Genomic DNA, 23,043 nt, shown 5'->3' on the forward strand with positions numbered 1-23,043 from the left:
CTCACTTCAAATTGGGATTTTTGCCTTCATTTGAATCATGCAGTAATACAGATATATGAAAGGCTGAACTTAATAGACCTGAGTGTTTTTTTCAGCCTATATTCATATGTAACGACATAAATTATCATGCTAAGTTCTTTTCATCCACCCTCTAAGCACAAGGAATAAGGTAAATCATATGAAACCTGGTGTTATAAAACACAGTGCCTGAATTTGAGATCTTGCTTATGACGTTTTGGTTTTAGTTACTCTATATCAAGTCTGGGAAATGCTAAATACTCAGATGCTGCCATGATGTTTTTCCAGCAACGTTCTACAACATCTGGGGATCAATTCTTTGTCACCCCTGCTGGATTAACTGCGGCTACCTAACTACAATAGAATAATAATGTCAAGAGTTTCTGCACAACCAAACTCTGGTTCGAGTACCTGAGCGGTGCCAAGTGCTACCCATACTGTAAGCTATCACCTAACCATATCTGATTTATTAATATTATTTTATTTAGAAATGTATGCAATTTTCTGGATTTTGCATGGGATTTCCCTTTCGTAAATTAATTTGACAAATAATTTCACGTGTAAAAACCAGCATGGACAAAAACGGAATCTGCAGAAACAAATCTCCATTGTCTACCAGTGGCACAATAAATGTTAATGATAGAAAATAATCTACATTTAGGACAAATATAAGTGGCCTTCAGGCTGGTCTCAGTTTGATGGTCAGGTCACACTGACCAGAACAAAGTTAGGTAATCTATCACTAAATTAAACAAATACACACTGATTACACATTCTAGAATGTCTGACCCCTGTGAATTTTAAAAATGAAATATACAATTATATAAACTGTCACTTGATTAATATATGAAATACATTGTTAACATTTTTAAAATCTTCATGGAGAGGGTGTCAATTGGGAGCCCAGTGTTGAGGTGACCAACTGTTTGTTGGTTCAGAATGATAAGGTCTAAAATGATCCCGGGTGATGTAATCAGAGGGTCACATGGTCAAGATTTCTGCTATAAATTCCCTGGGCTTTCTCTAAAAGTTCATTCACCATCAGCATGAGGGGAATCATCCTAGCGCTTCTGCTTGCACTAGCAGGTGAGTCAGAACCTGGACACAACTTACCTCTGTATTACTCCAGGGGATACTCAGTCCTGTGTTAAAGAATGCAGTTACCTTAATTACCTTAACCTGTTACAGACTGTGTACGTAATTTCACATTTAATTCTTCTTCCTTACTAATTGGTAAAATTCTTAAATTTGTTGCAGGCTCAGAAAACGTAGAAATAGGTGAGTTCTTTGACATGCTCTAAATCTGTTAATCTGTGGAATGTTGTGCAAATATCCCACGATACCAACCATTTTTGTGTATTTACTACAGAACCAGTCTTGAGTGAAAGCAAGACATCTGTGTTTAGCTATGAAGCGGAGATCAAGAATGGAATCCCTGAAATTGACTTACCCCGATCGGGTATGAAACTAAACGCTAAGGTTGAAATCAGCAGATATGCCCAGAACACCTACTTAATGAAGGTAAATTGGAATTTTCCCAAACATAAGCAACACTATTTATTTGTCACTAAGTTTTATTTATTACGTAGTCAGATTTTCTACTTAACCACAAAAAAAAAAATAGAATTACATGATCCAATATAATGTTTCTCTTACAAAGAATGTGATAGTAATTTCAATTACAATTTATAGAAAATATTCCATCACACTTACTACACGGAGCACAACACATATTTTACACCACTACAATATCCCAATGTGTAAAAAATGGGAGAAGACTCAACATACATCTTGAATAAACAACTTATTAAACATTTTCCGGAGCCTGTAAGATATTCCTCTGCTCTTGTTTTTCTAGATCCGGTCTCCAGAAATAAGGGAATTCAATGGTTTGTTTCCCAAAGATCCGTTTATTCGATCAGCAAAGCTCTCCCAGGTCATTGCAGATCAGCTCTCAAAACCTATAAAGTTTGAATATCGCAATGGAAGACTTGGAGATATCCATGCCCCAGATATGATTTCAGAGCTGGTGCTCAACATTATTCGAGGAATTCTGAATATGCTTCAGATAACAATTAAGAGCACGCAAAATGCCTATGATGTTCAAGAGGTTAGTTTGACTGGCTAACAACAATTCTCCTATTTCATTAATTCTGGTAATTTATGGTATTTATTGTGTGTTGAAATGAAATCTATTTAAAGGTGTACTTCTCTGTATGATATAATCAGTGTCCTGAGTCCATTTCATTGTTTTCCACAGTCTGGCATTGGTGGAGTTTGTCAAACGAGATATGTCATCCATGCGAACAAGAAGGGAGATTTAATGAATGTTGTCAAATCTACTGACTTTAATAGTTGTCTGAACAAAGTATCAAAGAGTCTTGGAGTGGCTTTTGTGGAACTATGTCCTTCCTGCAGAGAGGTAAATTTCTTTGAAGGGCTTTAGTAAGTTTAGAGGATCTCAAAGGTCTCTCCTCACCCCCCATATTTCTTTATTTGTATTACTAGATGCATAGAAACTTACGAGGATCTGCAACCTACAACTACAAGCTAAAGAGCAGAGGTACAAAGGTTGTTGTCATGGAAGTTACAGGTAGAGAGACGGTCCAGTTCACTCCATTCTCTGAGCTTGGTGGTGTTGCTACAATGGAAGCAAGGTAGGTAGTTTTGACGTGGTCTGATTTCTGGTTTAGAAAGCATATGCAGTTCTAAGATGTAACGTCTGTTCTTGTATAGATTACCAAAAATTAAGGAGCCTCATTATAAAACGTTGGTCTTAAATTAAAGATACTTTCTACCCACAATAAAGCAGATTCAGAGTGCTGCACCCAGTCCAGGGTATGTAGAATGCCACTGTCTCACCATTGATACATAATCTCAATGTCTCACCATTGATGTAGATGTCACTGTCTCACCATTGATACAGAATCTCAATGACTCAGCATTGATGTAGCTTTCACTGTATCGCCATTGATGTAGATATCACTGTCTCACCATTGATGTAGAATCTTACTGTCTCACTATTAATATAGAATCTTACTGTCTCACCATTGATACAGAATCTCAATGTCTCAACATTGATGTAGATGTCACTGTCTCACCATTGATGTAGAATCTTACTGTCTCACTATTGATATTGAATTTTGCTGTCTCACCATTTTTTCAGAATCTCAATGTCTCAACATTGATGTAGAATCTTACTGTCTCACCATTGATATAGAACATCAATGTCTGATACAGAGTCTCAATGTCTCACCATTGATGTAGATGTCACTGTCTCACCACTGATATACAATCTCAATTTCTGATATAGAATCTTAATGTCTCACCATTGATATAGAATCTCGATGTTTGAAATAGAATCTCAATGTCTCACCATTGATATAGAATCTCGATGTTTGAAATAGAATCTCAATGTCTCACCATTGGTATATTGACATAGATTATCGATGTCTCACTATTTATATATTGATATAGAATATCGATGTCTCACTATTGATATATTGATATAGAATCTCGATGTTTGAAATAGAATCTCAATGTCTCACCATTGGTATATTGATATAGAATATCGATGTCTCACTATTTATATATTGATATAGATTATCAATGTCTCACTATTGATATATTGATATAGATTATCAATGTCTCACTATTGATATATTGATATAGAATATCGATGTCTCACTATTGATATATTGATATAGAATATCGATGTCTCACTATTGATATATTGATATAGAATATCGATGTCTCACTATTGATATATTGATATAGAATATTGATGTCTCACTATTGATATATTGATATAGAATATCGATGTCTCACTATTGATATATTGATATAGATTATCGATGTCTCACTATTGATATATTGATATAGAATATCGATGTCTCACTATTGATATATTGATATAGAATATCGATGTTTCACTATTGATATATTGATATAGAATATCGATGTCTCACTATTGATATATTGATATAGAATATCGATGTCTCACTATTGATATATTGATATAGAATATCGATGTCTCACTATTGATATATTGATATAGAATATTGATGTCTCACTATTGATATATTGATATAGAATATCGATGCCTCACTATTTATATATTGATATAGAATATCGATGTCTCACTATTGATATATTGATATAGAATATAGATGTCTCACTATTTATATATTGATATAGAATATCGATGTCTCACTATTGATATATTGATATAGAATATCGATGTCTCACTATTGATATATTGATATAGAATATTGATGTTTCACTATTGATATATTGATATAGATTATCGATGTCTCACTATTGATATATTGATATAGAATATCGATGTCTCACTATTGATACATTGATATAGAATATCGATGTCTCACTATTGATACATTGATATAGAATATCGATGTCTCACTATTGATATATTGATATAGAATATCGATGTCTCACTATTGATATATTGATACAGAATATCGATGTCTCACTATTGATATATTGATATAGAATATCGATGTCTCACTATTGATATATTGATATAGAATATCGATGTCTCACTATTGATATATTGATATAGAATATCGATGTCTCACTATTGATATATTGATATAGAATATCGATGTCTCACTATTGATACATTGATATAGAATATCGATGTCTCACTATTGATATATTGATTTAGAATATCGATGTCTCACTATTGATATATTGATATAGAACATCGATGTCTCACTATTGATATATTGATTTAGAATATCGATGTCTCACTATTGATATATTGATATAGAACATCGATGTCTCACTATTGATATATTGATTTAGAATATCGATGTCTCACTATTGATATATTGATATAGAATATCGATGTCTCACTATTGATATATTGATATAGAATATCGATGTCTCACTATTGATACATTATCGCAATGTCAACCACTAAATGTAGAATCTCGATGTTTCCCCACTGTAAATATTAGCTGCTACATAACACAATCAGTGATGTACTTTATGCTCTTTATTGGGGAGGAAACTGTGTGATTCATTACCTTCCATAACAACTGGAAGATCACAAGCAATATTACAATATATTAAATATTATTTACTCTGCTTTTCTCACAGACAATCATTGACCTATGTAGAAACCACGAAAAATCCCACAAATCCTCCCGAAATTCAACTCCCGAACCGTGGAAATATTCATTACAACTTTGCCAATGAGCCCCATCAAATACCTCTTCTGTTATTAGCGGCCAAGAACCCAGAGGCCCAGGTATGTTCCTGAATTCATGCTGTGATAACAGCAGGAAACCACATGTGATGTGCCCATTGGTTTCCTCTGAATATTGCTGTTCGAACCTTAGCTGGGATTATTCTACATATAGCAATCTTACAGAGAGTATATATAGGGGCCACTTATACTATATAGAAATGGCAAAGCTAACAGCCTTTTTATATTTCCACGAATAATTAGCAACGTTTTGAAACTACTTGACGTACTTGAAAACCAGAGTAATCTGAATGTACCTTTCCTGGCTAAATACTTTGTTATTATTATTATTATTATTCAGTTCCTATAGCCAAAGGATGGTGGGATCTCTTATCGTGTGCCTTTGCTGTCCTTAGTTTCTATAGTAATGACTATAAAAAAACGTCGGTCACTTTCATTGATTATGGATTAGAATTCATACCATTCTCGGGGGTGTGGCTAGCTGAGTAACGGATCAAATGTGTCTGATAGGAGCTCTGGATCCATAGGATCATAATTAGCCTTTTTGCCACAAATTTAGAGAACTCACCAGACACAAACTACAACCTGAACCCCCACAGAGTGAAATATTGTGCAAGCAAAATAGAATAGCCCTCCTGGAGAGCTCCCTGATATCCATACATCCTTTGACAGGCCGCAACCGCAGGCCTTTCCTAAGATGGCGCCTAGCAGAACACGAGTCTCAAGTGAATCAGACAACTCAGAAGGAGAGGAAAGCTCCGCAAACTCACAGGAGCCCAGCAGAATACATCGGCAAACAGATTCCGACACAGACATTGCTCCGTCTATTAAAGAGTATTCAAGAGGCTATTACTCAACCTCTGTGCTGTGTGGAAGGCTGACCTAGCTGGGGTACAAATGAAAATCAGTGGCCTAAACTGCCGCATAGGCGAAGTGGAATCCCGTGAAGGAGAACGGGAGAGCCGGCTGGTGGAAGCCCGATCCCAAATGGACACAATAGCAGTGCAGGGACTCACCCGCACAGTGGCATCACTGGAGGATACGGCGGAACACCGGAGCCCAGAGACCCTGCTTAGCTATGCTAATAAGGTAGCAGGGGCATTGGGGGTGAAAGGAGACAATGAGGCACTGCCAATACTGTCAGCATTTAGAATCCGGAAAACTCCCACCACCCCGGCAGACACACCAAGGGATGTCATAGTGGTAACATGAGAAATCTCCGTTAAGACAGCTATCCTGGCGCGCTCCAGAAACTACCCCAATGTCATAGTGGGGATAGTCACATGAAAATCTTCGAGGACCTGCCATTTGTGGTGTTGATGGAGCAGTGCAGATTAATGCCAACCACCAGGATACTCAGACAGAATGGCGTTCGATACAGGTGGGGAGCACCAGGGATCTCAAGGAGAATCGGTGCTGACGTTATCTGCAGACGAAGATCCAGCTAAATTTCTGAGCCTCCTAAAGCTGCCTTCACAGGAGCGACGAGAAACAACAGTCGACCTGACCGCTAAAGTCTCTGGACGGAGACCAACTGCCCAGGAGAGAACCCAAGACCCCCCCCCATAAATGGTTCTGCCCAGCAAAGAGATCCTCAAGCTACACCGTGAACTCCACTCGGGTTGTTCCGTAACAGTGACTTGAAACAGGCTGTCTTTTTGTCCTTTACTCTTCCTCACCGTTTACTTTATTTTCTTCTCTGATTAACATGGTGTTTATTTTATTTTCTTCTCCGTCTATTATGGTGCCATACTGTGTGCCTCCCTTAAAGTAAACTTGCCTCCCTAGAGAATGTGTGGAGGGGCGGGGGCATGTATGGAGCCGGAAAGAAGTGGGATCGTGGGAACCTAGAGAGCCCAATACAAAGATGGCCTAATTTGGCCACATGATGAGTCTCCAAGCCCGGGGGTATTCTGTGCCCAAGGGGACGCCCAACGGTGGGATGACTGGGTCGGGAGAGGGAGACCCGGATGGCCAATGGGGTAATACCGAAATTCCCACATCACACACAGGCTGTGCCCCAACCCTGTATGCAATTTACCCTTTTAAAAATGGGCTGTATCCACTTAAGAGAGGGAGTTAACATGTTGGGACCGTGTAGTATGTTAAGGTGAGGAGGAGAGGGACTGGAGGAACTAGGAGCAAGTGAGGAAGTTCGCCCTACATTTCCCTTGTTAGTTTACGTTTCTTATTTTTGTTTTTTTCTCATATCTACAATATGTCTGATTTATACGATTACCTACTAAACAGAAACGTGTGGTATATGTGACATTGCATGTCCGCTTTATATGATACCACCATGAAAAATAAAGTAAAAAAAGTAATACAATTAAATTTAAAAAAAATAATTCATTCTCTAGTTTAATTCTCTGACGGAAATGTAAATATTCTAAATTAGCATAAATAGGCTCTGGATGCCCTCTGGTAGTGGACTCGGATAACAATGCTCTGTTTTGGCTGTCAACAGATGGCACAGATTCTGCAGCACCTGGCACAGAATAACCAGCAGGACATACATAGTGATGCACCTACCAAATTCCTGGAACTGGTCCAACTCCTGCGGCTAGCTAGCCATGACACTCTTCAGTCCGTGTGGAAGCAGTTCAATTCAAAAATCCATATCAGGTCATTATTGTCTCCTCCTTTCCGCTAACTTTGATAATTTTGTACAATGCCGCTGTCATCCAGTGCTGATACTCACCCGAATTATTATGATAGTAAAGATAATATTGTAAAGAATAATTATGTAAATATGATGTATTCATAATCACTTTCCTCGCTTCACGCAGACGTTGGCTCCTGCAAGCTATCGCTGAAGCTGCAACCAGTGAAGTTTTGAACCTACTCAAACAGGAAATTAAAAATGGCGGACTGCAGGGGAGAGAGGCAGCAATGGCAATATCTCAAGCCATACTGGCAAGCAGACCCTCCAAAACCAATCTGAAAATCAGCAAGGTGCGTATCAACAGAAATTTCTACTGCTTACACAGACACATTTAGACTTTACTTAAACTGCAATAGTGTAAAGTAGACTTGTGCATTCGGTTTCCAAAGAATCAAAATTCCTATTTTGGCTGATCGGTGACCAATCCTACACTCTGAAACACCATATCACAAAACAAACTAAATGCGGAAATGAACATGCAGTTTTGTTTGTTTTGTCTGTGGCACAAGTAGAATGGGGAGAGAATGAAGAAGAAACTGATGTAGAATGAAGACGAAAGGAGCAGAATAGTTTGCCATGAAAGACAAGAGGTCTGCCCAGTGATGTGGGCTGCATCTCCTGTCCAAGCAAGAAGTGGAAAAAAGATGATTAATGGAAGAAAAGATAATGATGGTTAGGGGACAACTACTACATATTGATTTATTCACATAGCAAGTTATAAGTGAACAGCAAAGCTAAAATAGGAGGAGCAGTTGTAAATGAATATAGTTAAAAGGATTCTTCCAAACACTTTGACATTAGAAACTGAGGGAGACAGAGCAGCAGAGAGAGATTGTCGGCTTTTACCCTTGCAAGGCCTGTGTGGGTCTGGGAGACATTGTGTCATTGATCCTAGTGTGAGGCTGGTGAGGTAGGTGGGTGGGTAGTTCACTGATGTGCCCGGTCGCTGTGATTGCTACTTACACCAACCTAGATTCACTCATTTAGATTTATTTTACCAATTTGAAATTAGTTTTTTCATGACAACCGACAAATGGTATTGCAAAAATTGCCAATTGCTGTCTAGATGTTAGGCTAGGCAATATTTGAGCTGTTTTTGCATTGCAGTACACTAATAAGAGAATTTTCGGGCCATTTTGGTATTTCTACATTGCAATTCCCAGAATGCTCGCATGGGCGAAATTAGCTGGAACCACAATGCCGCATGGATGAAAAAAACGAATTGTTTTTAAGACAAAATTTTTTTTTTGCGAAGCAGAAGTCTAGTGTTTACTATAGTGTTTACTATTTAATATTAATTTTACTTCACTATTTTTCAATTTCCAGGATTTATTAGAGGATCCAGTAATCCATAAATGCAAGACTCTGTACAGAGCAGCCGTACTTTCCTATGGCTCCATGGTGAATAAATTCTGCAAGCCTTTACCAAGCTGCCCTGATGAAGCCCTAGAGGTAAGTTGTTTTTTATTGTATAAATGTGGAAGTAAATGGCAATAATGACCTGTTTGTGGGAGTGTGTAGCTAAATGTGAAATCCTGTATATAAGAGTACTTTTTATTTATGTTTAGATAATCAGGTATATTCTTTTCCTTATGATCTGATGTGTCCATTTCCAGCCTCTGCACAATCTTGCGGCTGAAGGAGCCGCCAAGGGTCACCAGGAAGACATTGCCTTGGTGCTGAAAGCTTTGGGGAATGCTGGCCAGCCAGAAAGCATTAAGCGAATCCAGAAATTCCTGCCTGGATATTCCAGCAACGCGGCCCAGCTCCCAGTTCGTATCCAGGTTGACGCTGTGATGACCCTCAGGAATATGGCGAAAGAGAACCGTCATAGAGTGAGAAATGTCCCAACCCCTTCAAATAACGATCCTCTTCAACTGCTTTGCCTGCCATGAGTGTAAACATGATTCTTTTTTTTTTTTAGGTTCAGGAAATGCTCCTCCAAATCTTCACAAACCCAGACGTTCGCACCGAGGTTCGAATGATGGCAGTTCTGGCTCTGTTTGAGACTAGGCCAAGCCAGGCTATAGTAACCATCGTTGCAAACGTGGTTGCCAGAGAGAGCAAAAGAAATCTACAGCTTGCAAGTTTCACCTATTCTCAGATGAAGGCTTTAACTAAAAGCAGAGTCCCCCAGCTTGAACCTCTGTAAGAACATATAATGATGTAGTTATTAATCCAATGTTTAATTCATATCGCTTCAATTTTAATCCCTCTCATTACAATTCCCGCCATTTAGAAGACCTCCTTCTTCAGGAGTACATGGAAAAGTTCAGATTAGATTGTCCTTAATGTGACTGCCTGTGCATTAAATGGAGATTTGTCTTCTTGTAGGGCTGCTGCCTGCAGTGTCGCTCTCAAGATGCTCAATCCAGAGATCGATAACCTGGGTTACAGATACAGCAAGGTCCTGCGTATAGATAACTTCAAATGTAAGTCAAACAGAAAAGAAGACAAAAAAAAAAGTTCTATCTCCAACTGGGATTCTCAAGATTAATTATTATATCTAATAGCATCACGGGCACTGCATAGTATAGGTTATGGGTTCCCTATATCTAATAACATCACTGGCACTGCATATTATAGGTTATGGGTTCCCTATATCTAATAACATCACTGGCACTGCATATTATAGGTTATGGGTTCCCTATATCTAATAACATCACTGGCACTGCATATTATAGGTTATGGGTTCCCTATATCTAATAACATCACTGGCACTGCATATTATAGGTTATGGGTTCCCTATATCTAATAACATCACTGGCACTGCATATTATAGGTTATGGGTTCCCTATATCTAATAACATCACTGGCACTGCATATTATAGGTTATGGGTTCCCTATATCTAATAACATCACTGGCACTGCATATTATAGGTTATGGGTTCCCTATATCTAATAACATCACTGGCACTGCATATTATAGGTTATGGGTTCCCTGTGTGTAATAACATCACTGGCACTGCATATTATAGGTTATGGGTTCCCTATATCTAATAACATCACTGGCACTGCATATTATAGGTTATGGGTTCCCTGTGTGTAATAACATCACTGGCACTGCATATTATAGGTTATGGGTTCCCTGTGTGAAATAACATCACTGGCACTGCATATTATAGGTTATGGGTTCCCTATATCTAATAACATCACTGGCACTGCATATTATAGGTTATGGGTTCCCTATATCTAATAACATCACTGGCACTGTATATTATATGTTATGGGTTCCCTGTGTGTAATAACATCACTGGCACTGCATATTATAGGTTATGGGTTCCCTATATCTAATAACATCACTGGCACTGTATATTATAGGTTATGGGTTCCCTGTGTGTAATAACATCACTGGCACTGCATATTATAGGTTATGGGTTTCCTATATCTAATAACATCACTGGCACTGCATATTATAGGTTATGGGTTCCCTATATCTAATAACATCACTGGCACTGCATATTATAGGTTATGGGTTCCCTGTGTGTAATAACATCACTGGCACTGCATATTATAGGTTATGGGTTCCCTATATCTAATAACATCACTGGCACTGCATATTATAGGTTATGGGTTCCCTGTGTGTAATAACATCACTGGCACTACATGCTATAGGTTATGGGTTCCCTGTGTGTAATAACATCACTGGCACTGCATATTATAGGTTATGGGTTCCCTATATCTAATAACATCACTGGCACTGTATATTATAGGTTATGGGTTTCCTATATCTAATAACATAACTGGCACTGCATATTATAGGTTATGGGTTCCCTGTGTGAAATAACATCACTGGCACTGCATATTATAGGTTATGGGTTCCCTATATCTAATAACATCACTGGCACTGCATAGTATAGGTTATGGGTTCCCTATATCTAATAACATCACTGGCACTGCATATTATAGGTTATGGGTTCCCTATATCTAATAACATCACTGGCACTGCATATTATAGGTTATGGGTTCCCTATATCTAATAACATCACTGGCACTGCATATTATAGGTTATGGGTTCCCTATATCTAATAACATCACTGGCACTGCATATTATAGGTTATGGGTTCCCTATATCTAATAACATCACTGGCACTGCATATTATAGGTTATGGGTTCCCTGTGTGTAATAACATCACTGCCACTGCATATTATAGGTTATGGGTTCCCTGTGTGAAATAACATCACTGGCACTGCATATTATAGGTTATGGGTTCCCTGTGTGTAATAACATCACTGGCACTGCATATTATAGGTTATGGGTTCCCTATATCTAATAACATCACTGGCACTGCATATTATAGGTTATGGGTTCCCTGTGTGAAATAACATCACTGGCACTGCATATTATAGGTTATGGGTTCCCTATATCTAATAACATCACTGGCACTGCATATTATAGGTTATGGGTTCCCTATATCTAATAACATCACTGGCACTGTATATTATAGGTTATGGGTTCCCTGTGTGTAATAACATCACTGGCACTGCATATTATAGGTTATGGGTTCCCTATATCTAATAACATCACTGGCACTGTATATTATAGGTTATGGGTTCCCTGTGTGTAATAACATCACTGGCACTGCATATTATAGGTTATGGGTTTCCTATATCTAATAACATCACTGGCACTGCATATTATAGGTTATGGGTTCCCTATATCTAATAACATCACTGGCACTGCATATTATAGGTTATGGGTTCCCTGTGTGTAATAACATCACTGGCACTGCATATTATAGGTTATGGGTTCCCTATATCTAATAACATCACTGGCACTGCATATTATAGGTTATGGGTTCCCTGTGTGTAATAACACCACTGGCACTACATGCTATAGGTTATGGGTTCCCTGTGTGTAATAACATCACTGGCACTGCATATTATAGGTTATGGGTTCCCTATATCTAATAACATCACTGGCACTGTATATTATAGGTTATGGGTTTCCTATATCTAATAACATCACTGGCACTGCATATTATAGGTTATGGGTTCCCTGTGTGAAATAACATCACTGGCACTGCATATTATAGGTTATGGGTTCCCTATATCTAATAACATCACTGGCACTGCATAGTATAGGTTATGGGTTCCCTATATCTAATAACATCACTGGCACTGCATATTATAGGTTATGGGTTCCCTATATCTAATAACATCACTGGCACTGCATATTATAGGTTATGGGTTCCCTATATCTAATAACATCACTGGCACTGCATATTATAGGTTATGGGTTCCCTATATCTAATAACATCACTGGCACTGCATATTATAGGTTATGGGTTCCCTGTGTGTAATAACATCACTGGCACTGCATATTATAGGTTATGGGTTCCCTATATCTAATAACATCACTGGCACTGCATATTATAGGTTATGGGTTCCCTGTGTGTAATAACATCACTGCCACTGCATATTATAGGTTATGGGTTCCCTGTGTGAAATAACATCACTGGCACTGCATATTATAGGTTATGGGTTCCCTGTGTGTAATAACATCACTGGCACTGCATATTATAGGTTATGGGTTCCCTATATCTAATAACATCACTGGCACTGCATATTATAGGTTATGGGTTCCCTGTGTGTAATAACATCACTGGCACTGCATATTATAGGTTATGGGTTCCCTATATCTAATAACATCACTGGCACTGCATATTATAGGTTATGGGTTCCCTGTGTGTAATAACATCACTGGCACTGCATAGTATAGGTTATGGGTTCCCTATATCTAATAACATCACTGGCACTGCATATTATAGGTTATGGGTTCCCTATATCTAATAACATCACTGGCACTGCATATTATAGGTTATGGGTTCCCTATATCTAATAACATCACTGGCACTGCATATTATAGGTTATGGGTTCCCTATATCTAATAACATCACTGGCACTGCATATTATAGGTTATGGGTTCCCTATATCTAATAACATCACTGGCACTGCATATTATAGGTTATGGGTTCCCTATATCTAATAACATCACTGGCACTGCATATTATAGGTTATGGGTTCCCTGTGTGTAATAACATCACTGGCACTGCATAGTATAGGTTATGGGTTCCCTATATCTAATAACATCACTGGCACTGCATATTATAGGTTATGGGTTCCCTATATCTAATAACATCACTGGCACTGCATATTATAGGTTATGGGTTCCCTATATCTAATAACATCACTGGCACTGCATATTATAGGTTATGGGTTCCCTATATCTAATAACATCACTGGCACTGCATATTATAGGTTATGGGTTTCCTATATCTAATAACATCACTGGCACTACATGTTATAGGTTATGGGTTTCCTATATCTAATAACATCACTGGCACTGCATATTATAGGTTATGGGTTCCCTGTGTGTAATAACATCACTGGCACTGCATATTATAGGTTATGGGTTTCCTATATCTAATAAATTCACTGGCACTGCATATTATAGGTTATGGGTTCCCTATATCTAATAACATCACTGGCACTGCATATTATAGGTTATGGGTTCCCTGTGTGTAATAACATCACTGGCACTGCATATTATAGGTTATGGGTTTCCTATATCTAATAACATCACTGGCACTGCATATTATAGGTTATGGGTTCCCTATATCTAATAACATCACTGGCACTGCATATTATAGGTTATGGGTTCCATGTGTGTAATAACATCACTGGCACTGCATATTATAGGTTATGGGTTCCCTATATCTAATAACATCACTGGCACTGCATATTATAGGTTATGGGTTCCCTGTGTGTAATAACATCACTGGCACTGCATATTATAGGTTATGGGTTCCCTATATCTAATAACATCACTGGCACTGCATATTATAGGTTATGGGTTCCCTGTGTGTAATAACATCACTGGCACTGCATAATATAGGTTATGGGTTTCCTATATCTAATAACATTACTTACAATACATTTCTATAGGTTATGGGTTCCCTGTGTGTAATAACATCACTGGCACTGCATATTATAGGTTATGGGTTCCCTATATCTAATAACATCACTGGCACTGCATATTATAGGTTATGGGTACCCTATATCTAATAACATCACTGGCACTGCATATTATAGGTTATGGGTACCCTATATCTAATAACATCACTGGCACTGCATATTATAGGTTATGGGTTCCCTATATCTAATAACATCACTGGCACTGCATATTATAGGTTATGGGTACCCTATGTCTAATAACATCACTGGCATTGCATATTATAGGTTATGGGTTCCCTATATCTAATAACATCACTGGCACTGCATATTATAGGTTATGGGTTCCCTGTGTGTAATAACATCACTGGCACTACATGTTATAGGTTATGGGTTTCCTATATCTAATAACATCACTGGCACTGCATATTATAGGTTATGGGTTTCCTATATCTAATAACATTACTGGCAATACATTTCTATAGGTTATGGGTTCCCTGTGTGTAATAACATCACTGGCACTGCATATTATAGGTTATGGGTTCCCTATATCTAATAGTATCACGGGCACTGCATATTATAGGTTATGGGTTCCCTGTGTGTAATAACATAACTGGCACTGCATAATATAGGTTATGGGTTTCCTATATCTAATAACATTACTGGCAATACATTTCTATAGGTTATGGGTTGCCTGTGTGTAATAACATTACTGGCACTACGTCTATAGGTTATGGGTTCCCTGTGTGTAATAACATCACTGGCACTGCATATTATAGGTTATGGGTTTCCTATATCTAATAACATTACTGGCAATACATTTCTATAGGTTATGGGTTGCCTGTGTGTAATAACATTACTGGCACTACGTCTATAGGTTATGGGTTCCCTGTGTGTAATAACATTACTGGCACTACGTCTATAGGTTATGGGTTCCCTGTGTGTATTTACATTACTGGCACTACGTCTATAGGTTATGGGTTCCCTGTGTGTAATAACATTACTGGCACTACGTCTATAGGTTATGGGTTCCCTGTGTGTAATAACATTACTGGCACTACGTCTATAGGTCATGGGTTCCCTGTGTGTAATAACATTACTGGCACTACATGTCTATAGGTCATGGGCTCCCTGTGTGTAATAACATTACTGGCACTACGTCTATAGGTTATGGGTTCCCTGTGTGTAATAACATTACTGGCACTACGTCTATAGGTTATGGGTTCCCTGTGTGTAATAACATTACTGGCACTACATGTCTATAGGTCATGGGCTCCCTGTGTGTAATAACATTACTGGCACTACGTCTATAGGTTATGGGTTCCCTGTGTGTAATAACATTACTGGCACTACGTCTATAGGTTATGGGTTCCCTGTGTGTAATAACATTACTGGCACTACGTCTATAGGTTATGGGTTCCCTGTGTGTAATAACATTGCCGGCACTACATGTCTATAGGTTATGGGTTCCCTGTGTGTAATAACATTACTGGCACTACGTCTATAGGTTATGGGTTCCCTGTGTGTAATAACATTACTGGCACTACATGTCTATAGGTTATGGGTTCCCTGTGTGTAATAACATTACTGGCACTACATGTCTATAGGTTATGGGTTCCCTGTGTGTAATAACATTACTGGCACTACATGTCTATAGGTTATGGGTTCCCTGTGTGTAATAACATTACTGGCACTACATGTCTATAGGTTATGGGTTCCCTGTGTGTAATAACATTACTGGCAATACATGTCTATAGGTTATGGGTTCCCTGTGTGTAATAACATTACTGGCACTACGTCTATAGGTTATGTGTTCCCTGTGTGTAATAACATCACTGGCACTACGTCTATAGGTTATGGGTTCCCTGTGTGTAATAACATTACTGGCACTACGTCTATAGGTTATGGGTTCCCTGTGTGTATTTACATTACTGGCACTACATGTCTATAGGTTATGGGTTCCCTGTGTGTAATAACATTACTGGCACTACATGTCTATAGGTTATGGGTTCCCTGCGTGTATTTACATTACTGGCACTACGTCTATAGGTTATGGGTTCCCTGTGTGTAATAACATTACTGGCACTACGTCTATAGGTTATGGGTTCCCTGTGTGTAATAACATTACTGGCACTACGTCTATAGGTTATGGGTTCCCTGTGTGTAATAACATTACTGCCACTACATCTATAGGTTATGGGTTCCCTGTGTGTAATAACATTACTGGCACTACGTCTATAGGTTATGGGTTCCCTGTGTGTATTTACATTACTGGCACTACATGTCTATAGGTTATGGGTTCCCTGTGTGTAATAACATTACTGGCACTACATGTCTATAGGTTATGGGTTCCCTGCGTGTATTTACATTACTGGCACTACGTCTATAGGTTATGGGTTCCCTGTGTGTAATAACATTACTGGCACTACGTCTATAGGTTATGGGTTCCCTGTGTGTAATAACATTACTGGCACTACATGTCTATAGGTTATGGGTACTGTATTAGGGCTATTTGTGGCACTGCTCTTGAATATCCTGCTAACCCGAATCCAACAGGCTACGCTTTCAGTGCCGCTCCCAGCCATTTCCCACCAGACAGCTGAAATGCATTCAATGACTAACATAACAGCACTTATTAATATCTAATCACAGATAATCTAATGGCTGGTGCTGTTGCCAAAGTCTACATTATGAACAGTAGAACTACCATGTTTCCAGTTTTCTTACTCACTAAAATCAGAACGTACATTGCGGGTGCAGAAGCTGACCTCATAGAGGTAAATATTTTGATCATATGACTGATTGAATGTGGTTTTAATTACACAGTGCTGAATTTCAGTGGCAACCTATCCTGTTTCTTTTGTAAATTAGATATTTGCAGCGTAACATGTAAATCACAAATAGAATAAAGAATTCAGAAATTTGATATTTTAAAATTAGCTACTGCTAGTGATTAACAAGCGAGTTTGATCAGCTTTTTCATGTAATGCGTAGACATGTTTAGGCCAATTTTTGGTCACAATGACCAGTAGCCAGAACATGTTTACGGAGTTCTGAAATAACGCAAGCTGAGCACTTTGTACCAGAATGTTTTAATATGGCGTATATGACTGAACCTGATAGACATGTCATTTCACACCACTGGCACGATGTGACACAAATAATTGGTCATGTATTTTACTGTAGATCGGTATTCGAGCAGAAGGCCTGGAAGAGGCTCTAAAGAAACAAAATATCCCTTTTCCTGAGTTACCAATGAAGAAGAAAATCGCCCAGATTGTGAAAACGGTAACATAAATTTTTTACTCTTTTACTCTTCTCCTTCCTGAATCCCATGGTCGACAGTCAGTTTAACTTCCTCTTCTCTTCCTCTTCTCCAGTTAGTGGGATTTAAGGGAGTGTCTTCACAAGTCCCTCTCATATCTGGCTATTGCAAGATGTTTAGTCAGGAAATTGCTTTCACCGAGATCACCAGAGACGTCATTCAGAGTATAATTCGGGTAGGTACACAGGCTGAAAATGGTGAACCTTCCTCACATCTGTTTTTGCTGTTGACCCAACAGAAGAATAAAAAAATAAAAAAAAGTTGGAAGCTCTTTCCAAGAAAAAAATACTTCTTGACTCCAGAATAGCAGACAGATACCTCAGTAGATCAAGAAGCTATTTACCAACCAATCAAAAATTATATCTCAGAATATTATGTTTTCGCAAGTATTCATCCAGTTGCTGTTTAAACATCTGTATGGACTCTGATAAAACCACCTATTCAGGCAGAGAATTCAATATACTTATTGTTCTTACTGCAAAAAACCTTTCCTTTGCCTTAGACTAAATCTTCTTTCTTCCAGTCTAAACGCATGACCTCGTGTCCTATGTATAGTCCAATTTTGTGAATAGATTTCCACATAATGGTTTGTATTGGCCCTGGATATATTTGTATAATGTTATCATATCTCCTCTGAGGCGACATTTCTCTAAACTAAGAGGTTTACATTTTTTTAACCTTTCTTCGTTAGCTAAAATTTTCCATTTCTTTTATTAATTTTGTAGCCCACCTCTGCACTATTTCTAGTGCCATAATATCCTTCTTTAGAACAGGTGCCCAAAGTTGCACAGCATATTCAAGGTGTGGTCTTACCAGCAATTTATAAAGAGGCAAAATTATATTATCATCCCGAGAGTTAAAGGGACACTATAATCACTAAAACAACTTGAGCTTAATGAAGCAGTTTTGGTATATATATCATGCCCCTGCAGTCTCACTGCTCAATTCTCTGCAATTTAGGAGTTAAATCCCTTTGTTTATGAACCCTAGTCACACCTCCCTGCATGTGACTTGCACAGCCTTCCTAAACACTTCCTGTAAAGAGTCATCTACAGTTTATCCTTCCTTTATTGCAAGTCCTGTTTAATTTAGATTTCCTTTTCCGCTGCTATGTTAATAGATTGCTAGACTCAGCAGGAGCCTCCTGTATGTGATTAAATTTAAATTTATAGAGCAAGAGATAACATTGTTTAAGGTAAAATACATCTGATCGAAAGTGAAACCAGTTTTTTTTCATGCAGGCTCTGTCAATCATAGCCAGGGGAGGTGTGACAATGGCTGTATAAACAGAAACAAAGTGATTTAACTCCTAAATGACAGTGAATTGAGCAGTATAACCTGAGAGGCTTTATCTATACACTATAACTACTTCATTAAGCTAAAGTTGTTCTGGTGACTATAGTGTCCCTTTAATACCTTTTTCATACATGACAAAACCTTACTGGCCCTGGCCCTTGACATTGCTGCCTAATTTGTTGTCTATAACAATTCCCAAATCCTTCTCATGTGTAGCTATCCCTAATTCACTACCATTTAGGGTGTAAGTTGCTTGTGCATTCTTTACCCCGAAGTGCATAACTTTGCAATTATCTTAATTCAATTTCATCTGTCATTTGCTGTGACTTGTTTATACTGACCTCGTTGTCTGTATTGACCAATTATCTCATCTTTTACCCGGCAGGCATTGAACGAGCCGGCAGAACAACATTCTATAATAAAGAATGTGATCAACAAACTGTTGAGTGGATTTGTTGGACAATACACACGTGCCATGCTGGCTACTGAGATCCAACATATTATCCCAAGCATTGTTGGCTTACCCATGGAATTCAGCTTATACACAACTTCTGTGACTAACGCTGCCGCCAGCGGTAAGTTGTCATTTGACACATTTTCACACCATGCATTGTTTATGATCCAGCAATGACACCATACTCCTCCCTATTACAGCTGATCTCAAAGTGACACCATCACCATCCTCTGACTTTAGAGTCACACAGCTCCTGAAATCTCAGATGCAGCTCAATGCTGATATCAATCCCAGGTAATAAAACAGGATAGTATGACCTGGTAAGACAGCCATGGAACCAAGTGACACCGCCATCACACTAATAGAGACTGCCCTCACACTAATAGAGACTGCCATCACACTAATAGAGACTGCTAACTAACCAGAAGATAATGCCATCATACTAATAGAGACTGCTAACTAAGCAAAAAAAACTGCCATCAAATTAATAGAGACTGCTAACTAATCAAAGGAGACTTCCATCACACTAATAGTGACTGCTAACTAACCAGATGAGACTGCAATCTTATTAACATAAATTGCCATCTAACCAGAAGCAACTGCTATCTAACCGAGACAGACTATTTAGTCAGCAGAGATTACTATCTAGCCAGGAGAGACTGCTATCTAACCAAAAGACAGCCATCATACTAATAGAGACTGCCATCACACTAATAGAGACTGCTAACTAACCAGAAGATAATGCCATCATACTAATAGAGACTGCTAACTAAGCAAAAAAACTGCCATCAAATTAATAGAGACTGCTAACTAATCAAAGGAGACTGCCATCACACTAATAGTGACTGCTAACTAACCAGATGAGACTGCAATCTTATTAACATAAATTGCCATCTAACCAGAAGCAACTGCTATCTAACCGAGACAGACTATTTAGTCAGCAGAGATTACTATCTAACCAGGAGAGACTACTATCTAACCAAAAGACAGCCATCATACTAATGGTGACTGCTATCTAACCAAGAGAGACTGCTATCTAACGAGGAGAGACTGCTATCTAACCGAGACAGACTATTTAGTCAGCAGAGATTACTATCTAACCAGGAGAGTCTGCTATCTAACCAAAAGACAGCCATCATACTAATGGAGACTGCTATCTAACCAAGAGAGACTGCTATCTAACCAAAAGACAGCCATCATACTAATGGAGACTGTTATCTAACCAAGAGAGACTGCTATCTAACCAGGAGAGACTGCTCTATAACCAGCATAGATCTGCTATCTAACCAGGAGAGACTGCTATCTAACCAGGAGAGACTGCTCTATAACCAGCAGAGATCTGCTCTATAACCAGCATAGATCTGCTATCTAACCAGGAGAGACTGCTATCTAACCAGGAGAGACTGCTCTATAACCAGCAGAGATCTGCTCTATAACCAGCAGAGATCTGCTCTATAACCAGCAGAGATCTGCTATCTAACCAGGAGAGACTGCTCTATAACCAGGAGAGACTGCTATCTAACCAAGAGAGACTGCTCTATAACCAGCAGAGATCTGCTATCTAACCAGGAGAAACTGCTATCTTACCAGGAGAGACTGCTCTATAACCAGCAAAGATCTGCTATCTAACCAGAAGAGATCTGCTATCTAACCGGAAGAGATCTGCTATCTAACCAGAAGAGACTGTACATTTGCTTTGCTACTCTGATCTTTATTGTCACTTTTTCTCTTACAGCATTTTAATTCATGGAGTGGCAACAATGGGAGTTAATACCCGACTTATTCAAAGCGGACTCGAGTTTCATAGCAGAATTCAAACAAAAATCCCTGTGAAATTCACTGCTTACCTGGACATGAAAGAGAAAAATCTGAAAATAGAGTCAGCTCCCGTTCAGCAAGAAAACAAAGTGATCCAAATGAGGTATTTATTAGTTTGTTTTCTTTCTCTTAATTCTTAACGTTTCCAACTCAAGTCAAACAATTCGACCAAATGCAGTATTGAACGTTCCTCGTGTCCTGGATATTGATCAGTGACCTATTATCTGTAAATTGTCCCATGTTCCTCCAGTGCCAAGACCTATGCCATCAGTAGGAATGCGGTTGAGCCAGAAGCAGCAAAGAAGACACTGATTGTCCCAAGAGATGGAGTTCAGGATATTCTGAAGGAACATTTTGAGACCACAGGAAGGACTTCAGCAGAAGGAGCCAGTTTGATGGTAAATACATAGCTTCATGATACAAATGACTTTGTTTAATTTCATAAGACACTATAAGCATTTAATTGCTCTCCAATTTACATATACATTAAAAAGTGATGTTTTTCACAATATCACCAACCATGTGATGAAATCTGGGCTGCACCGGCAACCTTTGTGGTCACATTTTAGGAAATATTGTCTAATGGTGAAGAAGCTATGTCAGTCCATCATTTAGCAAGACAAAGTGCGATGTTTAATGCATCAGTTGTCAATTATGGGGGAACATTCTCTCTCATTGCAGGAAGCTTCTTCTGAAACCAAGAAGTATGTCAGTTTTGCAGCTGGACAGCAGAGACCTACTCCTCAAACATTTGCTTTATGTGTGAATATCTTCCACCTTCCATTACACGTATGTGTTGGGAAAAAAAATAAAAATTCTGCACACAAGAAACATTCCTTCTTTTACCAAGTGCTTGGAGATAATGAAGCTCATATTTCAGTAAAACCCGGTAGGTAGCTGTTAGAACAATTTATATTTTGTATATTATACGGGTGACACATTGTCTGACCTCATGTTTAAGTTGTCCTAGTGGGAGGTGGGATGCTAGGTTCCATCTGATAGGAAAAGAGATATTCCATAGGTTCCATCTGATGGGAAAAGATATATTCCATAGGTTCCATCTGATGGGAAAAGAGATATTCCATAGGTTCCATATGATGGAAAGTGTCCAGGACAGACACTAAGGGATAACCCTTGTAGAAAATTGTGAATAAGAAAACTAGAGAGCGTGATCTCTCCTAATAGTACCACAAATATAATTAAGATGACAATTTTAAAATATAACATTTAATGGGTAAAACACGGGAAAAAATAAAAATACAAAAAAGGAATTACTGAAA

The 23,043-nt window shown here is 38.4% G+C and overlaps 1 protein-coding gene across 2 annotated transcripts in view; it reads left to right on the forward strand.

Moving 5' to 3' along the window:
* The first annotated feature begins 1,058 nt into the window (after nucleotides 1-1,058).
* Nucleotides 1,059-23,043, forward strand: part of LOC134568919 (vitellogenin-A2-like) — a 33,972-nt gene continuing 11,987 nt past the window's right edge. The window contains exons 1-21 of one of the 2 annotated variants that reach the window (XM_063427630.1): nucleotides 1,059-1,104; nucleotides 1,276-1,296; nucleotides 1,388-1,539; nucleotides 1,877-2,128; nucleotides 2,279-2,440; nucleotides 2,527-2,675; nucleotides 5,143-5,293; nucleotides 7,719-7,876; nucleotides 8,041-8,206; nucleotides 9,243-9,368; nucleotides 9,533-9,751; nucleotides 9,841-10,064; nucleotides 10,251-10,348; nucleotides 17,523-17,647; nucleotides 18,057-18,158; nucleotides 18,251-18,370; nucleotides 19,877-20,066; nucleotides 20,146-20,239; nucleotides 21,681-21,866; nucleotides 22,014-22,161; nucleotides 22,445-22,652. In XM_063427630.1, coding sequence (XP_063283700.1) covers nucleotides 1,065-1,104; nucleotides 1,276-1,296; nucleotides 1,388-1,539; nucleotides 1,877-2,128; nucleotides 2,279-2,440; nucleotides 2,527-2,675; nucleotides 5,143-5,293; nucleotides 7,719-7,876; nucleotides 8,041-8,206; nucleotides 9,243-9,368; nucleotides 9,533-9,751; nucleotides 9,841-10,064; nucleotides 10,251-10,348; nucleotides 17,523-17,647; nucleotides 18,057-18,158; nucleotides 18,251-18,370; nucleotides 19,877-20,066; nucleotides 20,146-20,239; nucleotides 21,681-21,866; nucleotides 22,014-22,161; nucleotides 22,445-22,652 — 3,091 coding nt within the window. In that variant the 5' untranslated portion in view covers nucleotides 1,059-1,064. The remainder of the gene's footprint in view (nucleotides 1,105-1,275; nucleotides 1,297-1,387; nucleotides 1,540-1,876; nucleotides 2,129-2,278; nucleotides 2,441-2,526; nucleotides 2,676-5,142; nucleotides 5,294-7,718; nucleotides 7,877-8,040; nucleotides 8,207-9,242; nucleotides 9,369-9,532; nucleotides 9,752-9,840; nucleotides 10,065-10,250; nucleotides 10,349-17,522; nucleotides 17,648-18,056; nucleotides 18,159-18,250; nucleotides 18,371-19,876; nucleotides 20,067-20,145; nucleotides 20,240-21,680; nucleotides 21,867-22,013; nucleotides 22,162-22,444; nucleotides 22,653-23,043) is intronic. The other variant, XM_063427629.1, reaches the window with a different exon arrangement.

Source organism: Pelobates fuscus, chromosome 7, assembly GCF_036172605.1.
Source record: "Pelobates fuscus isolate aPelFus1 chromosome 7, aPelFus1.pri, whole genome shotgun sequence".
NCBI classification, from domain to species: Eukaryota; Metazoa; Chordata; class Amphibia; order Anura; family Pelobatidae; genus Pelobates; species Pelobates fuscus.